Here is a 25,961-nt window from a genome sequence, read left to right as displayed (position 1 = left end):
GGTTTCAATTTCAATATGGCATGATTTTTGTTATAAATATAATTTATTGAATTTCCAAAAAATGTAGAATTAAATTTGTTTTTGAGAATTGAAAATGCAATTTCCAAAATTTGAATCAAAATCAAAATCAAATTATTCGCTCTACAGCATTGCCTTGGCGTTCTCGATTGCGAGATTCCTACTCGAAACTAGGTGTTCGAAGGCTTGATTGTTGAGGCAATTGCAAAGCACTTTTTACACCTGTTAGTCCAACTGCCTACCAGCGACTCCACCGAGGCAGGACCCAGGGAGACGACTCCTACACCTGGACTGAGCTAACGACCTAACCTTTTTTAGGTTAGTCCGGGACCAACATTTACTTCCCTTCCGACGGAAGGCGTGATCAGACAAATCTCGTCTCGAAAAATGCCACCGGGACCGTCTGGGATCGAACCCAGGCCGACTGGGTGAGAGGCAATCACGCTTACCCCTACACCACGGTGAATGCTTATGAAAATTAATCGGTTCTTTCAAAAGACCTGAGTTTAAAAAAGAACCGCGGTTCTTTTTTTGTGATCCACGGTTCGTTCGCTCTTTTCAGTGAACCGGCTCTTTGAGCGGTTCGCTCTTTTTAAGCCCACTTCTAGTATAATCTAGTGTATAATGCATTTTAAACACTTTTTTCATTGAAGTGTAGAAACCATGGGTAATAAATTAAATATTTAAAGTTTTATTTTTTATTTTTTACCCCCCTTCCCTCTAGAGACCCTAAATAGGGAGACTGGTCTAAGCTGGCTAAATCGATCTAGCAACGTATGTTTTGAGCTTGGCAACACTGATAAGTTTTGTTGGGCGTAAAAGCAAATGCTCGTTTGGATACGTCAAACTCGTGTCTGTTTGGGTACGTCAAATTCACTTCGACCAGTCTCCCTATTAAGGATCTCTACTTCCCTCGACTTTGGTCAGAGGCTAGGAGAGCGTTCTTTTATTACGTAACGCGAAAAATCGGACTTTTAGAACCCATACAAATTTATACAACCCATACAAATTTTAAAAAAATTGTATGGAGCGTAACACGGCCTCCGACCCCCTCCCCCTACTGCGTTACGTAATAAAAGAACGCTCCCTAGGGACATAATTAAAAAAAAAGGGATTTGACTTTTGTTAGTATAGTCTGTTTATATCCTTACCACCCTAGTGTACAGATTTTTTCAACATGCAGTTTACCGATTTCAAAATGCTGGCAACCCGGTCTGAAGCGTTGGTTAATATTTCAAAACATTAGAAAATTCCGTGAACGCACTCCATTCTGTTTATGTAAAATTTTGGAAATCGAAAAAAGGATAAAATCAATTTTAGTAAAGTTTGATAAGTTAAGTTTTTCAAATAATCTTCAGATCTCAACGAAAAATAATGCATTTTCGCGTGCTGCCCAAACTTCACTACCTCGTCCACCAGCTGCAGGCGAGACAGCTCTCGACAGCGGCCGGTGCCACCTTCCGGCAGGTCAAACAAACACTCAAACAGGTCGATCCGTACTCTCGAATCCGCATCCAGTGCCGGTGCAACTTGCGAATCGTTCCGGCCGATCTGCTCGACAATCCGGACTCGAACGTCCTCAAGGTAACGCTGAGCAGCGACGATTACAACGTGGACGTCCAAGTATCCGGCAAGGAGGTCACCATCGACGGTGATGGTTCCGGCGTGGAAGGCGACCCGGACCCGGAGTGTCTTTTGGAGGTTCCGATAAAGTCTGATTTGGAGGTGACTAACGGAGGCAGTACCAGCATCAAGGATTTGTACAGCGATGAGATTCGAGTGAGATCGGACGGAGATATTGTAACGAAGAGTCTTCGGTGTACGGTGATTGATCTGGCCAGTGCCGATGGGAACATTAGCTGTGGAGGGACAACGCTGGCACAGACGGTCCGAGTGGCCTGCATCGGGAAGGGAAACATCTTGCTGGACAAGCTTCAGGGTGGAGAAGTGGACGCCGAAAGCAACGAAGGCAGCATCAGAGTCAATTCCAGCTACACAAATAGTTCCAGCTTCCGGACGACGCGTGGAGATTTGACCCTCAACAACATCCACAAGCTGTGCCGGGTGTTCTCCGGTGGAGCGGGGAAGCTTGCAATGAGTAAATTTCCTTGAAATTGCGAAAGACCAAAATTAAACTAAATTTCATTTTCTTCTAGACGGCTTCTACGGCACCCTCCAGGCAGATGTGGCAAGTCGCGAGGTTGACCTGCAGCTTTCGGAACTCGTCGGAGCGAGCAGCATTTCGGCCACTTCCGCAGAGCTCGTTAGACTTTCCATCAGCGACACCGTTCACGATAGTACGGAAATTGCCATCAAGTGTGACCAGCTCGAGGTTGATCCAAATATGGCGGGTGGAAAAGCACCGTCCCAGGAGGATGGCATGTCGGTCCTGGGTGATAGTTCCAGGGAAAATAAGCTGAACGTTGATGCGGGAGCCGGACGTGTGGTGCTGAAGAAAATGTCCTGGGCGGACACGTTCGGGTTTAATCTTAAGGTTCAGTGAATGTAGAAATGCTAGTCGAGTAAACGGTAGTTGAGCAATGTTAAACCTGTGTTTTCAATGGGCCAAAAAGATTGGCAGGACGTAATATTCAATGTTTGGCATCTTTGGAATGTTAGTTTTATTTCATTTTTTTGAAAATATTGTTTTCGAAAATTCATTACTGGGCGGCTAAATTATTGACCATACTCCTCTATGGCTCAAAGTTGCTGGGGTTGCTACTCTTTAACATCTCGAAAAATAAAAATACAAATTTTGGGAAATTGAGTTCTTGAGAAAAAAAATAACGGTGAAATGTTTTTCTTATCGTATACCTATTTTTTCTGAATAGTCCTCATCAATACCTACAATGTTGCCAAAGACACCTAATTGATCAGCAAATTCGATTTTCGAATATTAACATAACATTTTTGTGTCGACAGCTGCCAAAATTGTATGGAGACTTGTATGGGTGAACCAATGCCATTTATGAAATCGAAAATTGGTCAAAAGGTACCAGAGTTATGACTGACGCAATTTTGCGTTGTCCCGTTGTGTTTTGGTCGAGGCACGAATTCAAAAAAGGTGCTAATTTCTCGTGTCTAGAAGCAAATCTAGACTAAATCGACCCTCCTGAATCCAAATTTGCCTGTTGAGTCACAAAGGGAAGCGAGATATTCAAGATGGCGTCTAATATGGCCGCTGATTGGAGAAACCACCATAAAAGGATTGTTAAGTTCGATATTCGAGTCAAATTTAACTTATTTGGGATTGCTGAACTCGGATACGACCTCTTGAATTGTGAAGTTCAAGATGGCGGCCAAAATCACGAACCTAGAATATTGAACATTTTTATACAGAAATGTAACAGGCAGTCAACAGGTCAAATTTAATAACAATCAACCCACGGACATTGGTCACTTTTTCGTTTGACATTTTTTTAGTTTGTACCCCGTTGGTTGGTCAAAGTCAAACTAAAAAGTGACGAACTGTCACATTCAGGGATGCAATAATCGCAAAACAAACAATTTCGCTTGCGAACTTTCTTCAACCGCGAAAGAGAGAGGAGGCAAATCACGCAAAAGAAAATCGCTCCCGAAATTCTCCAAGAAAATCAATCTTCTGATGATTTTTTGTGAATTTCCTTGTCAACATCACTTAATAATATTTATTTCACTTTGTTTACACTCATTGCCCATCTACAAAATGTGCCAGGTAATTTTTCGATGTGTGACGTAACACTTGCAAGTGTAGTAGTGAAAAAGATGTTCCGCCGAATAATCAAGATGATGATTTTTTTCGATTCTTTTTACCGATCTTTCGTGCGCGAGAGAGGAGAGCCATGCTCCCTTAAAAAATTTTCTCTTGATGAACGTCCAGAGATTTTCTTTTGATGATGTTTATGCCATCGCTGGTCATATTTTACACGGTGCTCACGCACACTTTCAAAACAAACGTTTAGTAGTGTGTGTGAACTCCGTGTAAAAGGGGTGTCAAACTAAAAGGGACCCCGTTCGTTTGACCACTTTTGGTGTCAAACCATCGGGGTTTGAGTGTAATTTGGGGATGCTGAACTCGAATATAAGCCTTAGAATATTCTAAAGTCCTTAGAACAGTGTGTGGCATCCCAGTTAACTCAATCCGAATTCTGAAACGGAATCTAATAAGAATCGTATACAAATTCCGTTTCAAACGCAACAACCGGTTCCGTGTTCGAATTCCCTTTCCCCACATTCCCTGAGTACTTTGTATTGTTCATATTCAAGTTCTGCGACCCCAACTTAATTAAATTTGACCCGTTGATTGCCTGTTACAACCCTGAAAAAAGACAAATTTTCTAGCTTCGCCGTATTGGCCGCCATCTTGGATTGCACATTCCCTGAGTATTTTGGAATATTCTAGGGCTTATATTCGAGTTCAGCAATCCTTAGTTGAATTTGACCTGTTCATTGCCGGTTACATTTCTTTATAAGATATCGAATATTCTAGCACCGCCATATTGGCCGCCATTTAGGAGCGGCCGTGGCTGACTGGTAACGGTGTTCGCTTTGTAAGCGAATGGTCCTGGGTTCGATTCCCATCTGCTCCCAACGAGAAAGTATAGGAAATAATAATCTTGAAACTCTGAACATGAACGAAAAAACTTAAGTCGCTCGAGTCGGGGTTCGATCCCCCGTCCTTTGGATTGGTAAGCAAAAATGCTAACCACTGTGCCTTCTCGACTTGGTGAGCTATGGCTGGAATTAGGAATACTGTTACTATCAACTATATACGCGCTGGGTCCTTGTCCATTTGACAAGGGTTCGGAAGTTCTAAATAACGTTTGAATCCGATTGGTCCAAACGTTCTTCAGGGCGGGGCTTGTCGATAAAGCTGAAGTACCTCGCGCTCGGCTAGCCAGCGTAGAAATGGGTCACCGAAGCTCGGCAGAGCTAACACCTTCCAAATGCCTATGCGAGTTATTTGCATGTATAGAATGTAGATCTAAAAATACATGGAAACAACTCAATTTGTAAGAAGCGACCGCGTGGTCCCGTTTGGTTGGTTGCACACACACACACACCGCCATATTGGCCGCCATCTTTGATTGCACATTCCCTGAATACTTTGGAGTATTCTAGGAGTAATATTCGAGCTCAGCGACCCCAAATTATTTAAAGTTGACTAGTCAGTAGAGATTTTCACATTTGCTTCATTTCGTGACGGGACAACGCGAGCAAAACAATTTTTTGCAAAATATCTGCGTTGTCCCGTCACGAAAAGAAGTACCTGTGAAATCAACAAAATTTAACGAAATTGGGTGATCCCGGAAGCAAAATCTTCGTTTTTCATTTTAAAAACAACTGTAGAAAAAGGTATTTTCAATAACTTCCTAGGAGAGCAGAGTTCTTCACTTTTGTGTATAAAAATCAAAATGATCGAATTGTACGATGTTGTCCCGTCACGCTACATTTGTATCTCACTTGATTCAAACTTTGTGTTTTGAAATGTTTGCTGGAGTGAATCTTACTGGAAATTTAATGTACTTTCCAAATTTGTATAAAATTAATATTGGTACCTTTTCTCACAGATTTTAAAGTTATCTGCAAAAAACTGAAAACATATGCGTACAAACGTTGTCCCGTCACGAAAGAATCGGTCAAATCAAATGGTAAAATCCTTAACCCAAAGTTGATTCTTATGGAAAATTTAACGCACTTTTGAAATATGTAAAAATATTGAGGTTTTTTTTCTTAAATTTCCATGTTACATAAAAAAAAAGAAACGTCAAACCGGCAGAATGTGTCTATTACAAAACGATCGGTTTAAAGAATGTGGCCCTATCACAATCACAACCGCAAGATTTACGAGTGTGAGCCAACAGGGCATTTTTCGGGGTTCTATTTCATTTACGCCATAAATCATAGATTCTCCTCTTCATTTAAGCCCGGTTGGGCAGACCTATAGCAAGCACGTTCCAACCTTTAGTCATTCCATAGCACCGATGTGCACCGGCAGCAAGTTATGGGCCACACACTCACACGCTACAAATTACACTAATTTCCGTCCAATTTATTCCCCTCGTGAAAGGTTCACCACAATTTCGGCAGTCCGCTGCCGGCGTCGTAAAAGTCCTCCGCGCAGAGATCCGTACTGCAGGCCAACGCACCGTCCCGTTTGCACTCACACACGTTGCACCGGTGGCGGAACACGCGACCCTCGGGACACCCGCCACGGACGCCCGGACCAGCCCTTTCGATGGCCTCCAACAACGCCTGGTCGTACGAACAGAACCGCGTACCGCCAATCTCCAAACAGTTTACGAAGCTGGTGCCGGAACCGATGGTGCGCCTGAATCGCTGCAACGCTACGCTGCCGGTGGTGGCGCCATCTCTGTCCAGAAAAGCTAGAAAATTAAATTTTGATAATTTTACCACTGAGGCGCGTAAAGCTACCGAAATTCAATTACCTGCTGCACATTGAACCATTAATCCTGCCATTAGACCTACCGAAAGCAACACAATTATTTTGCATTTCATTCTAAGAGTACGAGAGGATTAAACCGAAGCTAAATGGTCAAATGCACAAATTGGAATAATTGAATCCGAGTAACATCACGCATTATTCATATTATATGCATTATATGAGTCCAGTGCCCACTCGCAAATCAATAAAACTCATTGCGATAATGATTGCAATGCAACAGCCATGTCGGAATCAGGTCAAGTTCTATTATGCAGTAGCTGTTTGTGGTGGGAAATAAAATATTTAACAATCTCTTTGCGTACACAAAATGAATATTGTGGGTAGAAATTTTTAACGAATCATTTATATGATGATTTGTCTTTCATTTTCGCCGAAAAAAACTTTTTGGGGAAACATGTTTTTTCAAAAAAATTGAAATGTTGTAAAACGTTTAAAACATTTTTTTACGAAGAAAAGTGCATTTAAAATTGTGTTCACAATTTCTTAGAAGAAACAGTAGAGGGAAGTGAGGGTGATATAAACTTACAAAACTATGAACAGTTTGTTGTTGATGTGCTTTTTTGTGACAAGCGCCATTTAGTACGTTTCGAGAAAATCGATTTTAAAAGTTTGTAGTTAAATATTTTCAAAAGAGTAAATGAAATTCTTATGCAAAATTTCTAAAAATCTACTACTCTGTAGAATACTCGAAAGCGATCCAATTTCGTGTAGAGAAGTTATAAGCGTTTTTGAGTGAAATTCAAGAGTTTCACAAATTTCCCCTAACTATTATTTGAGACACTCAAAAAAATCTCAAGTTATTTTGCAGCGTTTATTGAGTTTGATGAAACGCCATTATTAACTCATTTTCGTCCAAAAGGCTGGCACAGGAGCGACGAATTGCGTAGCTAAAATTTTAAATTTTAAAGTTGTGATTTGTTGATTTTTGTGACATTTTGTATCTTGAGAAGGTATTTTCTGATCCTGTCTTCGGCAGAGTTGTAGATTATAATTAGGACTATTCGGAATAAAGTTCTCCAAATTAACACTTAATTTTCTTTTATATTATAGAGAACTAATAAAGACATCTTTTGACCCATGCTGCTTGATGATGCAAAATCTGGTAAAGAAGGTATGAAATTAAAAAAAAACTGAAGATATAGCAAATTTCCACAAAAAATATTAAATATCATTTTTTAAAGTAAAATCGAAAAGTAATTCACAGCATAAAAAAAATCTTTAAATAAAAAACCTAACCTCTACAAAAAAACAATTTTTGAAAAGCAAAGAAACTCTCCATTCTCTGGAACTTTGAAAATCGGGCAGTTAGAATGAATTTCTTTGGGTGTATTCTAAAAAGCCTGTAATTTTTACCTGACAATATTTCGGAAACTATTGATCCGATTTTTAATGCAATAAATGAAAACCTTTTGTGAAAATATCTGTTCTTTTCAATAAAAATAATTACAAAATGTTAAAATCACAAAGCAAATTCTAATTTTTTTTTCAGCTTATATTTACTGAAAGCTGCACTACAAAAATTTTCCGTTAGTTTTTCTCTGATCTTCAGTTAAAATTTGTATGGAGTTGTCAAAGTTTGCTGAAATTTCAGCAATTTTTTATTAACTGAAAATTTCAGTAGTGCAGATTTCAGTAAATTTAACTGCATTCAGTAATGAGAAATTGGTGTGCAGGCTTAACTTTAGAAAGGGTATAAAAATTAATAATATTTTAACATAAAAATTAAAGTACTTTTATTGAATTAATCGAAATTTTTGCAAAAATTTCAGTTTATAACATTGAAAATCAGAACAGCAGTTTCCGAGATTCTTAATATTTACAATTTTTGGCCATATTCCGAAAAAATCAAATTCATATTTACCAACCAGATTATTAACCAAGATAAAGAATTTCATACTGTCCCTAAAATTGTATGGAGACTTGTATGGAATGACTTCTTTTAATAGGTTATTTCCATGCATAGGCAAAGTTTCATCTAAATTATTAAAAAATACAAAGAAAAGTCGATATGCGAAATCGTAGAGAACCAACTAGCTTTTCAATGGAGAAGCGCGGTATTTGAAATTAGTGAAAATTACCATGCGTCTCCATTGAATGACTGTAGCAAAAGTATTAGAAATTCCTGCATGCCAACCAACCTTGACCTACTTGCACTGTAATTAAAGGTTTGATTTCAAGATAAACCTAGTAATTTATTCATGGCGAAACGCGTTCTGTATTACAGACAATAAATATGAGCGCATCAGAAAGAGACTAACTATACATTACTTTCCTTAACTTTTTTAAATTGAGGCCAAGTTCTTTGTTTTTTTTTGCTTGTTAAGAAATCAATTATTAATTTCCTATTTGCAATTGAACTACACAGTTAAAATAAATATTTTATAAGATATAAAATTTGATTATGTGACTTTTTCTTCTTCTTCTACTTCTTCGTTAGCTTAATTAGATTTATGTGAGTATACATTTCCAACAACTAATTTTATCAAAATAAAAAAATAAACCTTTTTTAAATTTATCATCATTTATTACGCAATCATTAAAAAAGATACACCATACATCTGTGTCTGCTGTAACACACAGTTAAATTTAAGGAGTTCTGTTCCATACTTATAATAACCTCCGACTACCTTGCAGATATGGCAAAGCTTCTGATACAATGAAAAATGTATGAATTAGAGGTGGGCAAATCCGCTCTTTTTTAGGAGCCGCTCGTTTTCGCGGCTCTTTCGCTCTTTTTTTTAATAATGAAAAGCCTTTTTTTATATAATCGTTTGTCTTTTTAAAGTTTTTTTTATTGGACTTTTATTGAACTTTCATAAAATCGAAAAGATTCGCTTGAAAACCTTCTTGGCGGTCTCTATGTGAAGATTGGGTTGAGAGAGTACCCAAACTGTAATCTTAGATTTTGGAGAAAATTGATATTAATTTTACGAAATTGCGTGCTAATATCACGGACGAACGGACATGACACGGGGTTTCAAAAAGTGAAGCAGGTTTTCTTTTACTTCTTCTTGGCGAAAACCTGCGCAAGCAAGATCGGTTATGTCAAAATCTTCGCGCCACGTGGTTTAAAACGTAAACAAAACCGGCTGATGATGCAAATTCATAGGCTTGATATGGTCGTTTGAATTTATAATAAAAATTCCATTTCTATCAATTTTTCGGTAATTTTAGTATCGTCATTACATGATGATAAAGACAAACTTTACGCCAAAAAACTGTTTCTAGCATCATACTAATGCTAAATGTTTTAATTAATTATTGCATAAGACATTTTGAGAAATCCTGCGTAACCGCGCGATGTTACTTCGACAACTTGAATGTTTGCTTTAGAAATTTGGCGAAAATTCGTTCCTGGTGTCATGTCCGTTCGTCCGTGCTGAATTTTCATTTTGAGAAAATGTTCTGCGAACTCTTTTCTACACTAAGAATTCGAGTTGATTCGAGCAAGATATTTTTTTCCATGGGCTGTTTAGTAGTTTTCTGGTAAAATTTTCCAGGTAAAGGATTTTAAAATGCTCAAATTTTTGCCTTCCTCACTGAGGTAAGGCTATAATCCTGCTCTAAAAATGAACTTCGTATAAAAACGTCGTAGAGCCTTCATGTATACATATCGACTCAGAATCGAAAACTGAACAAATGTCTGTGTGTATGTGTGTGTGTATGTATGTATGTGACCAACAAACTAGCTCATGTTTCTCGGCACTGGCTGAACCGATTTGACCCGAACTTGTGGCATTCGACTTGGTTTAGGGTCCCATAGATCGAGTTTTATACAGATTGAAGTTTCGATAAGTAGTTCAAAAGTTATGTATAAAAATGTGTTTTCACATATATCCGGATCTCACTTAACTGTATGTAAACTAAGTCCGGGTCCATCATCCGACCCATCGTTGGTTAGGTTATCAAAAGACCTTTCCAACGAGTGCAAAACATTGAAGATCTGGCAACCCTGTCTCGAGATATGGCCACTTAAGTGATATTGATGTACTTTTTTGAAGCCGGATCTCACTTAAATGTATGTAAACTATGTCCGGATCCACCATCCGACCCATTGTTGGTTAGCTTATCAAAATACCTTTCCAACGAGTCTAAAACATTGAACATCTGGCAACCCTGTCTCGAGATATGGCCACTTAAGTGATATTGATGTACTTTTTTGAAGCCGGATCTCACTTAAATGTATGTAAACTATGTCCAGCTCCACTAACCGACCCGACGTTGGTTAGGTTATCAAAATACCTTTCCAACGAGTCTAAAACATTGAACATCTGGCAACCCTGTCTCGAGATATGGCCTCTTAAGTGATATTGATGTACTTTTTTGAAGCCGGATCTCACTTAAATGTATGTAAACTATGTCCGGGTCCATCATCCGACCCATCGTTGGTTAGGTTATCAAAAAACCTTTCCAACGAGCCCAAAACATTGCAGATCTGGCAACCCTGTCTAGAGATATAGCCACTTAAGTGATATTGATGTACTTTTTTGAAGCCGGATCTCACTTAACTGTATGTAAACTATGTCCGGGTCCATCATCCGACCCATCGTTGGTTAGGTTATCAAAAAACCTTTCCAACGAGCCCAAAACATTGCAGATCTGGCAACCCTGTCTAGAGATATAGCCACTTAAGTGATATCGATGTACTTTTTGGAAGCCGGATCTAAAAAATAGATGAAACTTGTGTACAGCCATTGTTGTGAGGAAGGCTCCAACCACATGGGTGGATTAAGTTAGTTTTTTGGGTAATACTTCAATGAAGTTGTGCATTGAAAAGTTGTTTTGTTTTGATTAGAAAATCATTCTGCTTTACCTTTGAAGAAATTTTAAAGAAAAAGTGGGTTTGAAAAATGTTTAGGGTTCAAATATTGGCATTAATGCTATTAAGAGTCTTTCAATGTATGAAAAGTTTAGATACCGTATACCGGGGTGACATTGATAGGATTGCAATCTATTTTTGGAATATTTTGCAACTGGTTAAATTTTTATCAAGACTATTATTTTTAAAACATGTACTGGGTTAGACCACAAAAGGTACATGCAACACTTTTGAAAAAAATGTGTTTTCAATAGTGTTTAATAAAATAGTTGCGTTAAAAAATCCTATTTTGAATTCCGGGGTGTCATAGTTTATCTTGTTAAAATCAGATTTAAAGTGTTCGAATTTTATGTTTACGTTAAGTTTACTATCAATAGGGTGGCTGATATAGTTTTTTTAAAGAAAAAAATCAATGTTTTTATTTAGTTAACTAAGTTCATAAGCTTTTTATCAAAATACATATAAATATTAGGTAAAATTGTTAAAGAGTCGGAATTTTGCCTAAAATTAGTTGAAACCAGTTTTGTTTTTACACATATCAAATTATATTTCATTTTAAACTGAATTCGAAGCAAGAATCAAAAGTTTTCTCATTTTATATGAAGTTTGTTCTACTTAAATGCCTATAAATTTGATTTTTTTTTAATTATGTTTCAAAAACACATAATATTTTTTATTTACAAACTTATTTTACCTTCTTGTTGTGGAAAATTGTCCTAAGAATCCGAAAATGCATTCCGTTTTCTGATTTGAAATCATGTTCATTGAGAAAATCATGACACTTTAAGAATATTTAAATAATGCTATCCAACAACATTTTTTTAATAATAGTTAACTAATTATTTTTACCTTTTCAAAATTTGATGAAAACTTCTTCTAACAGTACTTTCAACACTTCTCTACCACGGCCAGTGTGATTTCTTACCATTCCGTACGTATTTAATTACTAATCTTCATTTTGCGACCAAAGTTGCATTGTTAATATGATTTGGTTAGCCGCGGTAGATTTTCTTTAAATAATTCGAACTGTCAAAAATCCACCAAAGCATCCACTGGTGGATTCTTTTCTACCACAGTTTTTTGTGTGATCAATGTGGTAGATGCTTTGGTGGATTTTTGACAGTTCGAATTATTTCAAGCAAGTCTACCGCGGTTTACCTAAATCAAATTAACAATACAGTCATCCCACATATTTGGAACACCCGCAAATTCTGAACACTTTTGTGATAATTTGTCAATAGCATGCCAAATGCATCTTTTCTGGCGACCCTACTATTTTTAGGACCTTTATTTGGTCATTCTCTTGCTAATGAAAAAGTAAAAGTAGTAAATTTTGAACAAAAAACTGCATTTCAAGACTGTTTTTTATCCTGAGCAGCAAAACACTGCCTCCAAATTGCCAGTTTCATGATTGTGGGATGTTATTGTGCCTCCCACAATTGTGGAACACCTGAATTTTGCTGATATTTTCACAAAAAAAAGATATCAGACCATTCATAAAACATACACAGAAAAAAATATGTGAATTTACTCGACACGGAAAAAATGAATCACTCGACACGGAAAAAATGAATAAACTTGAGATTCGACGTAAACGGTTGAATCACACGTAAAATCATGTTTTTACGTATAATTTGTTGCAAATTTACATCAAATTGCATTTAAATTCAAATGTTCAATGACGTGCAAAAGTGTTACATCATAAATGATGTAACATTCGGAAATATTTTTTTGTGTGTAACTAAGCTTTAGTTTCATTGGTTTCAGTATGTGAAGTCATTATTTTGTAAAAAATATGTGCTCCTGGGAAGAACCAAAGTTTGTTTACATCCGTAAGAAAATTGTGTTCCGGATTTCAAGGGTCAATATTTTTCATCAAAAACCCGATTTAATCCAACCTGGGGTGAGATAGAGCCTTTCTTACAAAAGGAAGTTAACGGCAGTTGATTTTTTTTTCAAGGAAATAGCAAAATAAAGAATGGTCCATTCATAATACAATTCGAAACTCAACCATATTTTTTCATATAACTGAAAAGCGCTGGTTTTTGCCCCATTTGCCATGGCCGGTTGTAAGCTGTGCTCGCACACAAGCATTTTCAATTTTTTAAATCAGAACACATTGTTTTTGAGACAGAGAATTAGCTCACAATTTGCGATGTTCGTAATGTTTTCTGCATATTGCTAAATTGTTCGTATTCTCTGAGTGTTTTTTTGCACTTTTCAAAATATTAAAAATTAACGAGAAAACAAAATAATTCCGTCTTGCTCCAATGCGTTAAAGTGGTTACAAAATGACTGGCAGAAAGTGTTTCAACACCCGAGAATTTGCCGTGTTGTAAACAACGATGTAACGGTAAAGCCGCATAAATGTTCTTGAAAGCTTTGAAACGCCTACTGTAATTCACTAAGCTGTCATTTAGGCGTTAGGCAAAATTGTGAGCTTTCAATAGACAAGCCAGAAAATTATGTAGTATGCATTTAGGCGTTTTTGGGATTGGGAAGCATACAACGACTGAGCGCTCGGAGGGACTTCACTACGACAAACGCAAACGTACCGAATAAACCACCGTGGTGCGCTGGTACGATGAACAAAAATACTAACACACAAAAAGGCTAGTACCGAAGCTAGAAAACCAAACCCGCGATGTGCGTTGTCACTGGCACATGGGAAGCTTGGACGCTTCCCAGAAATTCGTTCGCTCAGAGTTCGATCAGAGAATGAGCAAAACAAAAAAGAAAAGCAAAAGAATGAGCATGAGGCTTCAGAACGGATAGCTGCTTGCGTCTAGTTTGCGTTCACTGAAGCTTAGCATAGAAAATAATGATAGGCGATGTGTGATGAACGAGCAATCGATAAAGCAACTTGCACTATGAGGGGGTAATCTAGTATCAAAACTCTATACGCGCCAGCATCACGCGCCAGCATTGCTCGCGTCTGCATGTGAAGCTCAACTTGACAACTTGTCGACGAGGCGACGAGGCGACGATCGTCCATGATTTTTTGCAGATTTTTCGAATGAATATTTCTCGAGAAATGATTTGGGAACGAAGCTTGATTTGGCGTCGGAGCCAAAAGCAAACACTATACCTTTCTTTAGTAAGAAAGGCAAAAATGGAAATTTTCTAAAATCTGAACGGTAAAGAGCAGTTCTCTAGGATTTCGGTCATTCGATTTTTTTTGTATTTTTTAATCCGACTGAAACTTTTTTGGTGCCTTCGGTATGCCCAAAGAAGCCATTTTGCATCATTAGTTTGTCCATATAATTTTCCATACAAATTTGGCAGCTGTCCATACAAAAATGATGTATGAAAATTCAAAATCTGTATCTTTTGAAGGAATTTTTGATCGATTTGGTGTCTTCGGCAAAGTTGTAGGTATGGATACGGACTACACTAGAAAAAATAATACACGGTAAAAAAATTTGGTGATTTTTATTTAACTTTTGTCACTAAAACTTGATTTACAAAAAAACACTATTTTTATTTTTTTATTTTTGATATGTTTTAGAGGACATAAAATGCCAACTTTTCAGAAATTTCAGGTTGTGCAAAATCATTGACCGAGTTATGAATTTTTAATCAATACTGATTTTTCAAAAATCGAAATTTTGGTCGTAAAATTTTTCAACTTCATTTTCGATGTAAAATTAAATTTGCAATCAAAAGTACTGAAGTGAAATTTTGATAAAGTGCACCGTTTTCAAGTTATAGCCATATTTAAGTGACTTTTTGAAAATAGTCGCAGTTTTCATTTTTAAAATTAGTGCACATGTTTGCCCAGTTTTGAAAAAATATTTTTGAAAAGCTGAGAAAATTCTCTATATTTTGCTTATTCGGACTTTGTTGATACGACCTTTAGTTGCTGAGATATTGCAATGCAAAGGTTTAAAAACAGGAAAATTGATGATTTCTAAGTCTCACCCAAACAACCCACCATTTTCTATCGTCAATATCTTAGCAACTAATGGTCCGATTTTCAATGTTAATATATGAAACATTTGTGAAATTTTCCGATCTTTTCGAAAAAATATTTTCAAAATTTTCAAATCAAGACTAACATTTCAAAAGGCCAAACATTCAATATTACGCCCTTTTAAAATGTTAGTCTTGATTTGAAAATTTTGAAAATATTTTTTCGAAAAGATCGGAAAATTTCACAATTGTTTCATATATTAACATTGAAAATCGGACCATTAGTTGCTGAGATATTGACGATAGAAAATGGTGGGTTGTTTGGGTGAAACTTAGAAAACATCAATTTTCCTGTTTTTAAACCTTTGCATTGCAATATCTCAGCAACTAAAGGTCGTATCAACAAAGTCGAATAAGCAAAATATAGAGAATTTTCTCAGCTTTTCAAAAATATTTTTTCAAAACTGGGCAAACATGTGCACTAATTTTAAAATAAAAACTGCGACTATTTTCAAAAAGTCACTTAAATATGGCTATAACTTGAAAACGGTGCACTTTATCAAAATTTCACTAAAGTACTTTTGATTGCAAATTTGATTTTACATCGAAAAATGAAGTTGAAAAATTTACGACCAAAATTTCGATTTTTGAAAAATCAGTATTGATTAAAAATTTATAACTCGGTCAATGATTTTTGCACAACCTGAAATTTCTGAAAGTTGGCATTTTATGTCCTCTAAAACATATCAAAAATAAAAAAATTAAAAATAGTGTTTTTGTAAATCAAGTTTTAGTGATAAAGTTAAATAAAAAATCACCAAATTTTACCGTATTATTTTTTCCAGTGTAGTCCGTATCCATACCTACAACTTTGCCGAAGACACCAAATCGATCAAAATTCCTTCAAAAGATACAGATTTTTGAATTTTCATACATCATTTTTGTATGGACAGCTGCCAAATTTGTATGGAAAATTATATGGACAAACTAATGATGCAAAATGGCTTCTTTGGGCATACCGAAGGCACCAAAAAAGTTTCAGTCGGATTAAAAAATACAAAAATTAAAATTGAAGAAAAAAGACCGATTTCGTAGAGAATTGCTCTAAATCCGAATGAGGTCAAATTTGTTGCAGAACATCGAGTATGGTTTAGATTATGATGTGGAGAAAAAAAATTAGATAAAATGCCAAAGGAATAGTTTTGGCATTTGGTGAAAATTGGCTTTTACCTTTTTTAGGGGTTTTTCCCCCCTCACAGTGAATTAGTCCACAAGCTGTAAATCAAGAACCACGTTACCGACATGGATGAAAATTTGGGAGGATGTAGGGCTGGAAAAATGCAATTTTTTGGACAAATAAATGATTTCAATACTTCAATTTTCGACCGAATTTTCATTTGAAAACCGCCTGATTTGGTGAAAACACACTCCGAGTCCCCATAAAAAATGGATAAGTTCAAATTTGGTATGGAACTGGTTCAGGTTCAGCACATCCCTTTCAAATGCGCCCAAGAGAGCTTAAATCCATAATGTGGGCTCTGAGAAACCCCTACCACAAAATTGAGCACTTTTTACCACACACGGACGTCACGCGTTCTCTACAGTAAATTAAGCGCCAAAATTCGGATATTGCAGGTAGACCAATTCTGTCATTGTCAATCGGTCGGGCGTCGAAAATCGATCGTCCATGATTTTTTGCAGATTTTTCGAATGAATATTTCTCGAGAAATGATTTGGGAACGAAGCTTGATTTGGCGTCGGAGCCAAAAGCAAACACTATACCTTTCTTTAGTAAGAAAGGCAAAACTTGATATAAAAAGTAAAAAAATACAACCGTTATATACAACAATCGGAAGATCACAAGAAAAGCTTTCACATGGTGGTAAAAGCAAATTATTATGTTCAATTATCGATTTGCTATGATTTTGTGAACATTGACCGATCTGTAAACTGTTCCGAATATGAGGGATGTCTGTACAACTCAAATGTTGATTCAGCTCTCAAAGTGTCAACTCGAAAAAGTACACAGGCATCAATTTATCAAGATTGAAATATCTGAAATTTAATTTTGAAATCTTAAAATCAAATTTAAGACTGCAATTTGTTGGAATTCTGTGAAATATATTTAAATCCTGAAAAATAGACACATAATTAAAAATCATTCCGCCTTGCAACGGGTCTTTCTACAGAACGGAGTTTCAAAAAAGAAAAAAAAAACGCGGCTCTTTTTAGTGAACTGGCTCTTTTTTGCCCACCTCTAAGTATGATTAGACAGATTTATTTGCAATCGTATTCAGCATACACATCGTATACGGAAGGAAACGAGTTTCCCTCTGTTTCCCATTTTGTATTGTTCTCTGAAAGAAGAGATTTGCAAATATACAACTTGCTTGTTCGAGCACACACAGCTGTGTGTGAAGCGAAACTTATGGAAAACAGTACAACTGGCATTCTTGATGGTAATCGGAATTAGTCATTCTATTCTATTCTTTAGATTTTCAAATGTTTTGGGAAAAACTAGATTAGAGACAAGATTAAATTGCAGCAAAAAAAAGTTATAATTTGACAAATTTGTTTTTTTAAATTATTTCTTGTTATACACCATTGGTATATTCTGTTTTAAGTGGTGATTAAGCAGATCTTCGTTAAGCCAAATTATGCACAACGAGGAAACACGGTAGTGTGCTTTGATGATTATAGGCAAACATATTCAAACATGATAATACGCCGCTCAAAGTATCATAACACTTTTCCATAATGGGGTGTTCTTTTGTGTGCTCGCTCGTGACGTGTCTCCAATTTGTTCAAGCAGAAGACGTCGACGAATTCCCTATTTCGCGATGTTCTGTCCTCAGACCCTGCTCATCCAGCAAACAAATTTCCTCTCCCACTTCAATATAGTGTATAGTACGAGAACGTCGAGCATAATCCAAATGATGAATAATAAAAAGTCCAACATGTTGCCGAGTACGGGGTGCTCGCTAGAGCCAACAGTTTCATTCTAGCCACCCCCTACTGTAATACATTGTATACAGCGACATAGCCTAGCTTGGAAAGAAAGCACTTTATACTGTTGCTGTTGGATGCCAGTTCCCCCCGTTCCTCCCCACACTACCATGTCATGCCACTAAGGATGGTTTCAGCTGTCGAAGCATCACACATGTGTCGAGCAGGCTAACATAGACAGGTGTTTTGCACTCTGAACTTGCCCCCTGGGTGCTGCATTAGGGGGGCTTATTTCAATTTGTTGTAAAACTTTACAATTCCTCAACTAAAATTTTTCTTTAAAAAACAGGAAGCTCAAAAGCATGCTTAAGATCTTCAATACCTGAGAATTCTGTATTTTTTTTTAACAAAAACGATTTAAAAAATTTAATCCTCGAATGCAATGTTTAAAAAATTATTTTCGCCATCAATGATGCTGAAAAATATCAAAGATTATTTGAATACATTTCTTTTAAGTTTCCAGTGACACCCTATGTTCCACCGTGCCACGTCCAAACAGGTGTTTGGTAGTGAAAAGAAAATTAACATTCTGACTCGTTCTTTTTTCAACACACTCTCTCGTGCTCCACCGAGGATATTACACTTTCCCTGCCGGTGGCTGTTTTCCCCCGCTGGGGTTTGTCAGTTCTTTTGCGACGGGTTCGACAGTTCCACGGGCCGCGTGCCTAATCTGGTTTTGCCATCATATCCATCGTTGCCCCCCGCGCTGGGAAACGGGTTTTCCACCCACACAGCAGGTTGGGGGTGCCTTTCACCAGAGTGTCACATCGAGTGGGGCTTCAATTGTGAGCCCGGGTAAGGTAATCTGATGTCCTGCAGAGCTTTATTTGTGTGGTATCGATTCTAGGCGATGGTATCGCACCCCCCTTTTCCAATATTGGATATTGACACGAGTGGCAAAATAAACTGCTATTTTATATGGACTGGGAAATTTATGCTCGTTGATTGAGTTGCCTTTGGGCTGTGGAATTCATATTGGTATTCATGCTGTTAATCAACAATTTATTGCATTCGTGAATTTAACCTTTTTAAAATGGTATTGAAATGAAAATAACTGTACTGTATTCCAGACACTTTTTAATAGTTTACCAACAAGTTGAAAAATGATTTTTTTTTGCAGTACAAGTCGAGGGATCCAACGAGAGATTTTAGATTTCCAAATTACACTAAAAACTTAATTGCCGTTCAAGAGCCAAACGACATGCGACACCTAGTGTTGAGTAGCAGAACAGAGCGAAGAATGTCGAAATTTCCGCCCTTTGAGGTTATGTATGCGAATTCTGTTTTGTTAAATTCCAGCGTTCAAAACAACTTTTGAGCAAAAATTCGAGCTGATACTTTGTTAATTTTTGATGCTCTATCATTTTAAACAATATTATTTTTTCAAAATTATTTTTTTCCAATTTTTTTTATTGTGTTAATTTATAGAGGGCAAAAAGTGTACACTCGTACTACTTAAATTTTTTCTCAAAAGTTGTTCTAAGAGCTGTAAATTCTATTTTAAGTTTGCATTCCTATGTAACCGAACAGCGAAAATTTGAATCGTCATTCTTCGATGCTTTGCGCCATCTGTCGGAATTTTTGAGCTTTTAATCGCGAATAGCTTGAGCTTAGCCATGATAGCTGTCAAAGTTCAATTTAAAAGACCGTACAAATGCAACCAAGAGCGCTCACGGTGTCTTAAGCTTCATCCATAAAGTACGTCACGTTAGAATCAGCCAAAATTTACCCGCCTCCCCCTTTGTCATGCTTTTCTTATACTTATAACATGCAATGTCACACTTGCTCAGACCCCCCCACCCCACCTAGAACGTGACATACTTTATGGATGACGCCTTAAAGGAAATTTTCACAGCTTTCCGATGCTTCAAAGAACAAAATATTATATCAAAAATGTTTTAAGAAATCAGTTTTTTTTTGTTTTAAATTTCTTCATTATTTTATCGGAAACTTTTTAATAACAGTTCCCTAAACTTGTCAAATAATGTGATTTATGTGTCATTTACTCATCAAAATGTGCCAAATTGGCAAAAACAAAAATATGCCAAATTTGTAAGAAAGATCTGTTTTATACAAAATATCATACAGCCTTATTAACCCTCTACACCCCAACCCCGCCTTTGGACGGGCTTCAATTTTGATCTATCAAAAGCATTGGAAAGAAGAACTCTTAAAATTTTAGTAAATTTATGGGTTAGATGTTTAACTTATTTTATGTGACTCTGCCAATGTTTTAAAAAATCTTTTTTTTTTTGGGTCAACTTTGACTATATTTTTTATTAAACATTTCATATATTTTAAGTAAAAAGAAGTATGCAGTATTTTTTACAATTTAAACCAGTGTTTCTCAACCTTTTGCGATCCATTCCCCCCTTGACTGATTTGCAAGAACTTCATTCCCCCCTTATTTTTAATTTACTGGTATCAATGCACAAACATAATTATTTTTTTTAGGTTTGCAAAAAGATTACAGTTTTCATAACAAAAAAAACTATAGAAGGTATTTGAAAACGTTTTATTTTAATAAAAAAAAAGAAAAGCCACTATTCTGAGCTTCTTTTTGTTTAAATTACAATAAAAAAAATACAATTATAAAATATGTACAACTATTAAACAAAATTAATAATTATCTGCGGCAAAAGACAGATTACTCTTAAAAATGTAAAGAGTTCAAACAAACTTAAATAATATTTCAAAAACTTTTTGTAAACTGCCAATTATTTAATAAAACATTCTTGTTAAAAAGTGTACAAAAATCTCACAGAAACCAGAAAATCTGTCCCAAAAAAATCTGCTTGAATCCAAAAAATACAAATACCTCAGAAATATTTTAAAAAATCATTTTATTGTTTCATGAAATGTCAAAATTCACAGAAATTGAAACTTTAATAACTATTTTTTGGGAAAAAAACAAATGTTGTTATTACTAATCAAAGAAACTGAAAGTTGCAAAGAATGACTCAAATAATGATTCAAGACATTGAATTTCTATTGAACCCTCATTCCCCCCCCCCCTCCCTAATTAGATAGGGAAGTTGTAATGATAGGAGGTGGTAGAATAGGCCAAATACTACCAAAAACAAACATAAACAAAACAAGATACAGTATGTAAAAAAAGTATTTACACCCCTTGGGCACCATGCACATTTTGTGATGAAACATGTAAAAAATAAAGTTGGACAGGAACCTAGTACTACGTTTTGTTCAGAAACTCATGCCAAACATTTTGCTACAAAAAGCTCACGAAAAGATGATTTCTATAAAAAATTATATAACAAATACTATTACGAAAATAAAAAAGGTGCAAAAAAAGTTTGTACACCTTTCGAAAAATTAACATAAATAATGTTATTTGTTGACAAATCACCATAAATCCAGTCTCACAACTCCAAATAGGCATCTTTGACTGATTAAAAAAATAATTTGGATTGAATATAAAGTTTACAAACTACGTAGTATAAAAGTTTATATAACTCTGGAAATTTTATGTAAAACTTATATGAACTTAATTTTGCATACTTTTAATTTAACTAAATGTCAATATATTACCATAGAGTTGCTAAATAAACATTTTGGAGTGGGTATAACACCGTTTTGAGGGTCTTTGTATCGATAGAATAGATTTATCGTTGGCTAGAACTATGGAATAATTTTGACCAATTTCATAGGGTTATTTATTTGACCATGAAAGGGGGTTCTTAAGATAAAATTAATCCAATAACATTAACTTTTCAAGGATGATTTTTTTTATTTTGTTTTATTCCCTAAATCTTGTCATTCTTTCATGATTCCTTATGTGTTATTGGTTTATTATTGCAATAACAACATAATATTATGTTGTTATTGTTGTTATTTTACATTTTAAGTTATTCTTTGTACAAATTTTTGTTATTGATTTTTGTTATTTTAACAACTAATCCGATCATCCCAATAACATATTCCGATCTTCTCACAATATCAAAAACTGACCTTCCCAAGTTATTTCCGTGTGCTCGGGTTCCCATAAATAAAAAGACACTTTTGAAAGTAGTGGTGATTATTTTTTCTCCCAACGGTTTCCCAGAAAACACGCTCCTAAATAATTAAAAAATTGGACGAAAAGTTTATAATTTACACAGATAAAAAAATAAAGTAAATTTGGAAGTTGTAATTTTGGAAGGATAAACATTACCTCTTTTATAATGTAATTTTAACTCAATTTAGACTGAAAAATTGACACTACACCAGAAAAGCGGTAAAACTACACTTTTTCATAGGGTTAATGGATGGTCCCAAGGTAAAACTACACATTTTTTCTGACATAAAAGATGTACCCTTTCCCAGGACACAATTTTTTAAACGTTTTTTTTTCAGATTCAGATTTAGATTAGTAAAGAGAAAACATGTATTTTCTGAAAAAAAAATCAATCTTCAATGATTCATTTATAACTAAGTTATTTCTCGCTTATTCATATTTCAGTCTGGTCACACCATAAACTTAAAATCATTTATTAAGATTCTTTGAAAATTTATCAGACACTTCTCAAAACGAATGCGATTAGCTAGCAAATCAAAAAAAAAACTTGGTAAAGTAAAAGAAAAAAAGCATTCCAAAAACCATTTTCCTAACCACCGGAAACGACACCTAATGATTCACGCCCAATCGCACTTCCTTTCGTTTGCAGAACAGGCTCAGTCAGGGAAAGGACATAATTATTATTGGCCAATAAAAATTACATAACCATAACGAACCGTAGAAAATCGCACCCTGACAGCCCGGAAGCCCTTTTCCCACACCCCCCTGTACCAATTAAGAGCGTTTGTTTTTGTTCATGGGTCAGGAAAGCAGCTTAACTAATCTCTCTTTCTGGCTATCATTCGTTAATCATCGGAGTTTGGATGCTTTCTTTTATTGTTTCACTTTTGGGAGATACACTAACAAAGTATAAATGTTTGTGGTACCAAGGTCTATACAAGCCAGATGACACATGTCGCCATTTTGAATTTTCTTTGTGCTAAAATTTAGTGCTCATTTAGTGCTATTTAGTGCCCTATACCCCACATTTAGTGCCCTTATAGTTTCCATACAAATTGCCATACAAAATTTGAAATACAAGCCAGATGACACATGTCGCCATTTTGAATTTTCTTTGTGCTAAAATTTAGTGCTCATTTAGTGCTATTTAGTGCCCTATACCCCACATTTAGTGCCCTTATATTTTCCATACAAATCGCCATACAAAATTTGAAATACAAGCCAGATGACACATGTCGCCATTTTGAATTTTTCTTTGTGCTAAAATTTAGTGCTCATTTAGTGCTATTTAGTGCCCTACACCCCACATTTAGTGCCCTCATAGTTTCCATACAAATTGCCATACAAAATTTGAAATACAAGCCAGATGACACATGTCGCCATTTTGAATTTTCTTTGTGCTAAAATTTAGTGCTCATTTAGTGCTATTTAGTGCCCTATACCCCACATTTAGTGCCCTCATAGTTTCCATACAAATCGCAATACAAAGTTCAAAGTCAGATTTCAGATGTCGCCATTTTGAATGTTTTTCAGTGCTAAAATTCAGTGCTCATTTAATGCTATTTAGTGCCCTATACCCCACATTTAGTGCCCTCATAGTTTCCATACAAATCGCCATACAAAGTTCAAAAGTTAGATTTCAGATGTCGCCATTTTGAATGTTTTTCAAAGCTAAAATTTAGTGCTCATTTAGTGCTATTTAGTGCCCTATACCCCACATTTAGTGCCCTCATTGTTTCCATACAAATCGCCATACAAAGTTTAAAAGTCAAATTTCAGATGTCGCCATTTTGAATGTTTTTCAGTGCTAAAATTTAGTGCTCATTTAGTGCTATTTAGTGCCCTTTACCCCACATTTAGTGCCCTCATTGTTTCCATACAAATCGCCATACAAAGTTCAAAAGTCAAATTTCAGATGTCGCCATTTTGAATGTTTTTCAAAGCTAAAATTTAGTGCTCATTTAGTGCTATTTAGTGCCCTATACCCCACATTTAGTGCCCTCATTGTTTCCATACAAATCGCCATACAAAGTTCAAAAGTCAAATTTCAGATGTCGCCATTTTGAATGTTTTTCAAAGCTAAAATTTAGTGCTCATTTAGTGCTATTTAGTGCCCTATACCCCACATTTAGTGCCCTCATTGTTTCCATACAAATCGCCATACAAAGTTTAAAAGTCAAATTTCAGATGTCGCCATTTTGAATGTTTTTCAGTGCTAAAATTTAGTGCTCATTTAGTGCTATTTAGTGCCCTATACCCCACATTTAGTGCCCTCATAGTTTCCATACAAATCGCCATACAAAGTTTATAAGTCAAATTTCAGATGTCACCATTTTGAATGTTTTTCAGTGCTAAAATTTAGTGCTCATTTAGTGCTATTTAGTGCCCTACACCCCACATTTAGTGCCCTCATAGTTTCCATACAAATTGCCATACAAAATTTGAAATACAAGCCAGATGACACATGTCGCCATTTTGAATTTTCTTTGTGCTAAAATTTAGTGCTCATTTAGTGCTATTTAGTGCCCTATACCCCACATTTAGTGCCCTCATAGTTTCCATACAAATCGCAATACAAAGTTCAAAAGTCAGATTTCAGATGTCGCCATTTTGAATGTTTTTCAGTGCTAAAATTCAGTGCTCATTTAATGCTATTTAGTGCCCTATACCCCACATTTAGTGCCCTCATAGTTTCCATACAAATCGCCATACAAAGTTCAAAAGTTAGATTTCAGATGTCGCCATTTTGAATGTTTTTCAGTGCTTAAATTTAGTGCTATTTAGTGCCCTATTCCCCACATTTAGTGCCCTCATAGTTTCCATACAAATCGCCATACAAAGTTCAAAAGTCAAATTTCAGATGTCGCCATTTTGAATGTTTTTCAGTGCTAAAATTTAGTGCTCATTTAGTGCTATTTAGTGCCCTATACCCCACATTTAGTGCCCTCATTGTTTCCATACAAATCGCCATACAAAGTTCAAAAGTCAAATTTCAGATGTCGCCATTTTGAATGTTTTTCAAAGCTAAAATTTAGTGCTCATTTAGTGCTATTTAGTGCCCTATACCCCACATTTAGTGCCCTCATTGTTTCCATACAAATCGCCATACAAAGTTTAAAAGTCAAATTTCAGATGTCGCCATTTTGAATGTTTTTCAGTGCTAAAATTTAGTGCTCATTTAGTGCTATTTAGTGCCCTACACCCCACATTTAGTGCCCTCATAGTTTCCATACAAATTGCCATACAAAATTTGAAATACAAGCCAGATGACACATGTCGCCATTTTGAATTTTCTTTGTGCTAAAATTTAGTGCTCATTTAGTGCTATTTAGTGCCCTATACCCCACATTTAGTGCCCTTATATTTTCCATACAAATCGCCATACAAAAATTTGAAATACAAGCCAGATGACACATGTCGCCATTTTGAATTTTTCTTTGTGCTAAAATTTAGTGCTCATTTAGTGCTATTTAGTGCCCTACACCCCACATTTAGTGCCCTCATAGTTTCCATACAAATTGCCATACAAAATTTGAAATACAAGCCAGATGACACATGTCGCCATTTTGAATTTTCTTTGTGCTAAAATTTAGTGCTCATTTAGTGCTATTTAGTGCCCTATACCCCACATTTAGTGCCCTCATAGTTTCCATACAAATCGCAATACAAAGTTCAAAAGTCAGATTTCAGATGTCGCCATTTTGAATGTTTTTCAGTGCTAAAATTCAGTGCTCATTTAATGCTAT

The 25,961-nt window shown here is 35.8% G+C and overlaps 2 protein-coding genes across 2 annotated transcripts; one reads left to right on the top strand and one right to left on the bottom strand.

Annotated features, from left to right (window-relative positions):
• The first annotated feature begins 1,240 nt into the window (after window positions 1-1,240).
• On the top strand, window positions 1,241-2,566 carry LOC6045695. Its single transcript, XM_038265528.1, has 2 exons — window positions 1,241-2,116; window positions 2,175-2,566. Exons 1-2 carry the CDS (start codon window positions 1,393-1,395, stop codon window positions 2,519-2,521), a joined length of 1,071 nt encoding a protein of 356 aa, XP_038121456.1. The 5' UTR covers window positions 1,241-1,392; the 3' UTR covers window positions 2,522-2,566.
• A 3,198-nt stretch (window positions 2,567-5,764) lies between these two features.
• On the bottom strand, window positions 5,765-6,611 carry LOC6045697. Its single transcript, XM_038263470.1, has 2 exons — window positions 6,447-6,611; window positions 5,765-6,383 (listed from the first exon to the last, which is right to left on the bottom strand). The coding sequence occupies exons 1-2, from the start codon at window positions 6,514-6,516 to the stop codon at window positions 6,070-6,072; spliced, it is 384 nt and encodes a 127-aa protein (XP_038119398.1). The 5' UTR covers window positions 6,517-6,611; the 3' UTR covers window positions 5,765-6,069.
• Window positions 6,612-25,961: the final 19,350 nt, after the last annotated feature.

This window comes from Culex quinquefasciatus, chromosome 3 (genome assembly GCF_015732765.1).
Source record: "Culex quinquefasciatus strain JHB chromosome 3, VPISU_Cqui_1.0_pri_paternal, whole genome shotgun sequence".
Taxonomy (NCBI): Eukaryota; Metazoa; Arthropoda; class Insecta; order Diptera; family Culicidae; genus Culex; species Culex quinquefasciatus.
Note: the sequence above shows the minus strand (reverse complement) of the source record. Positions and strands in the feature narration are given on the sequence as shown.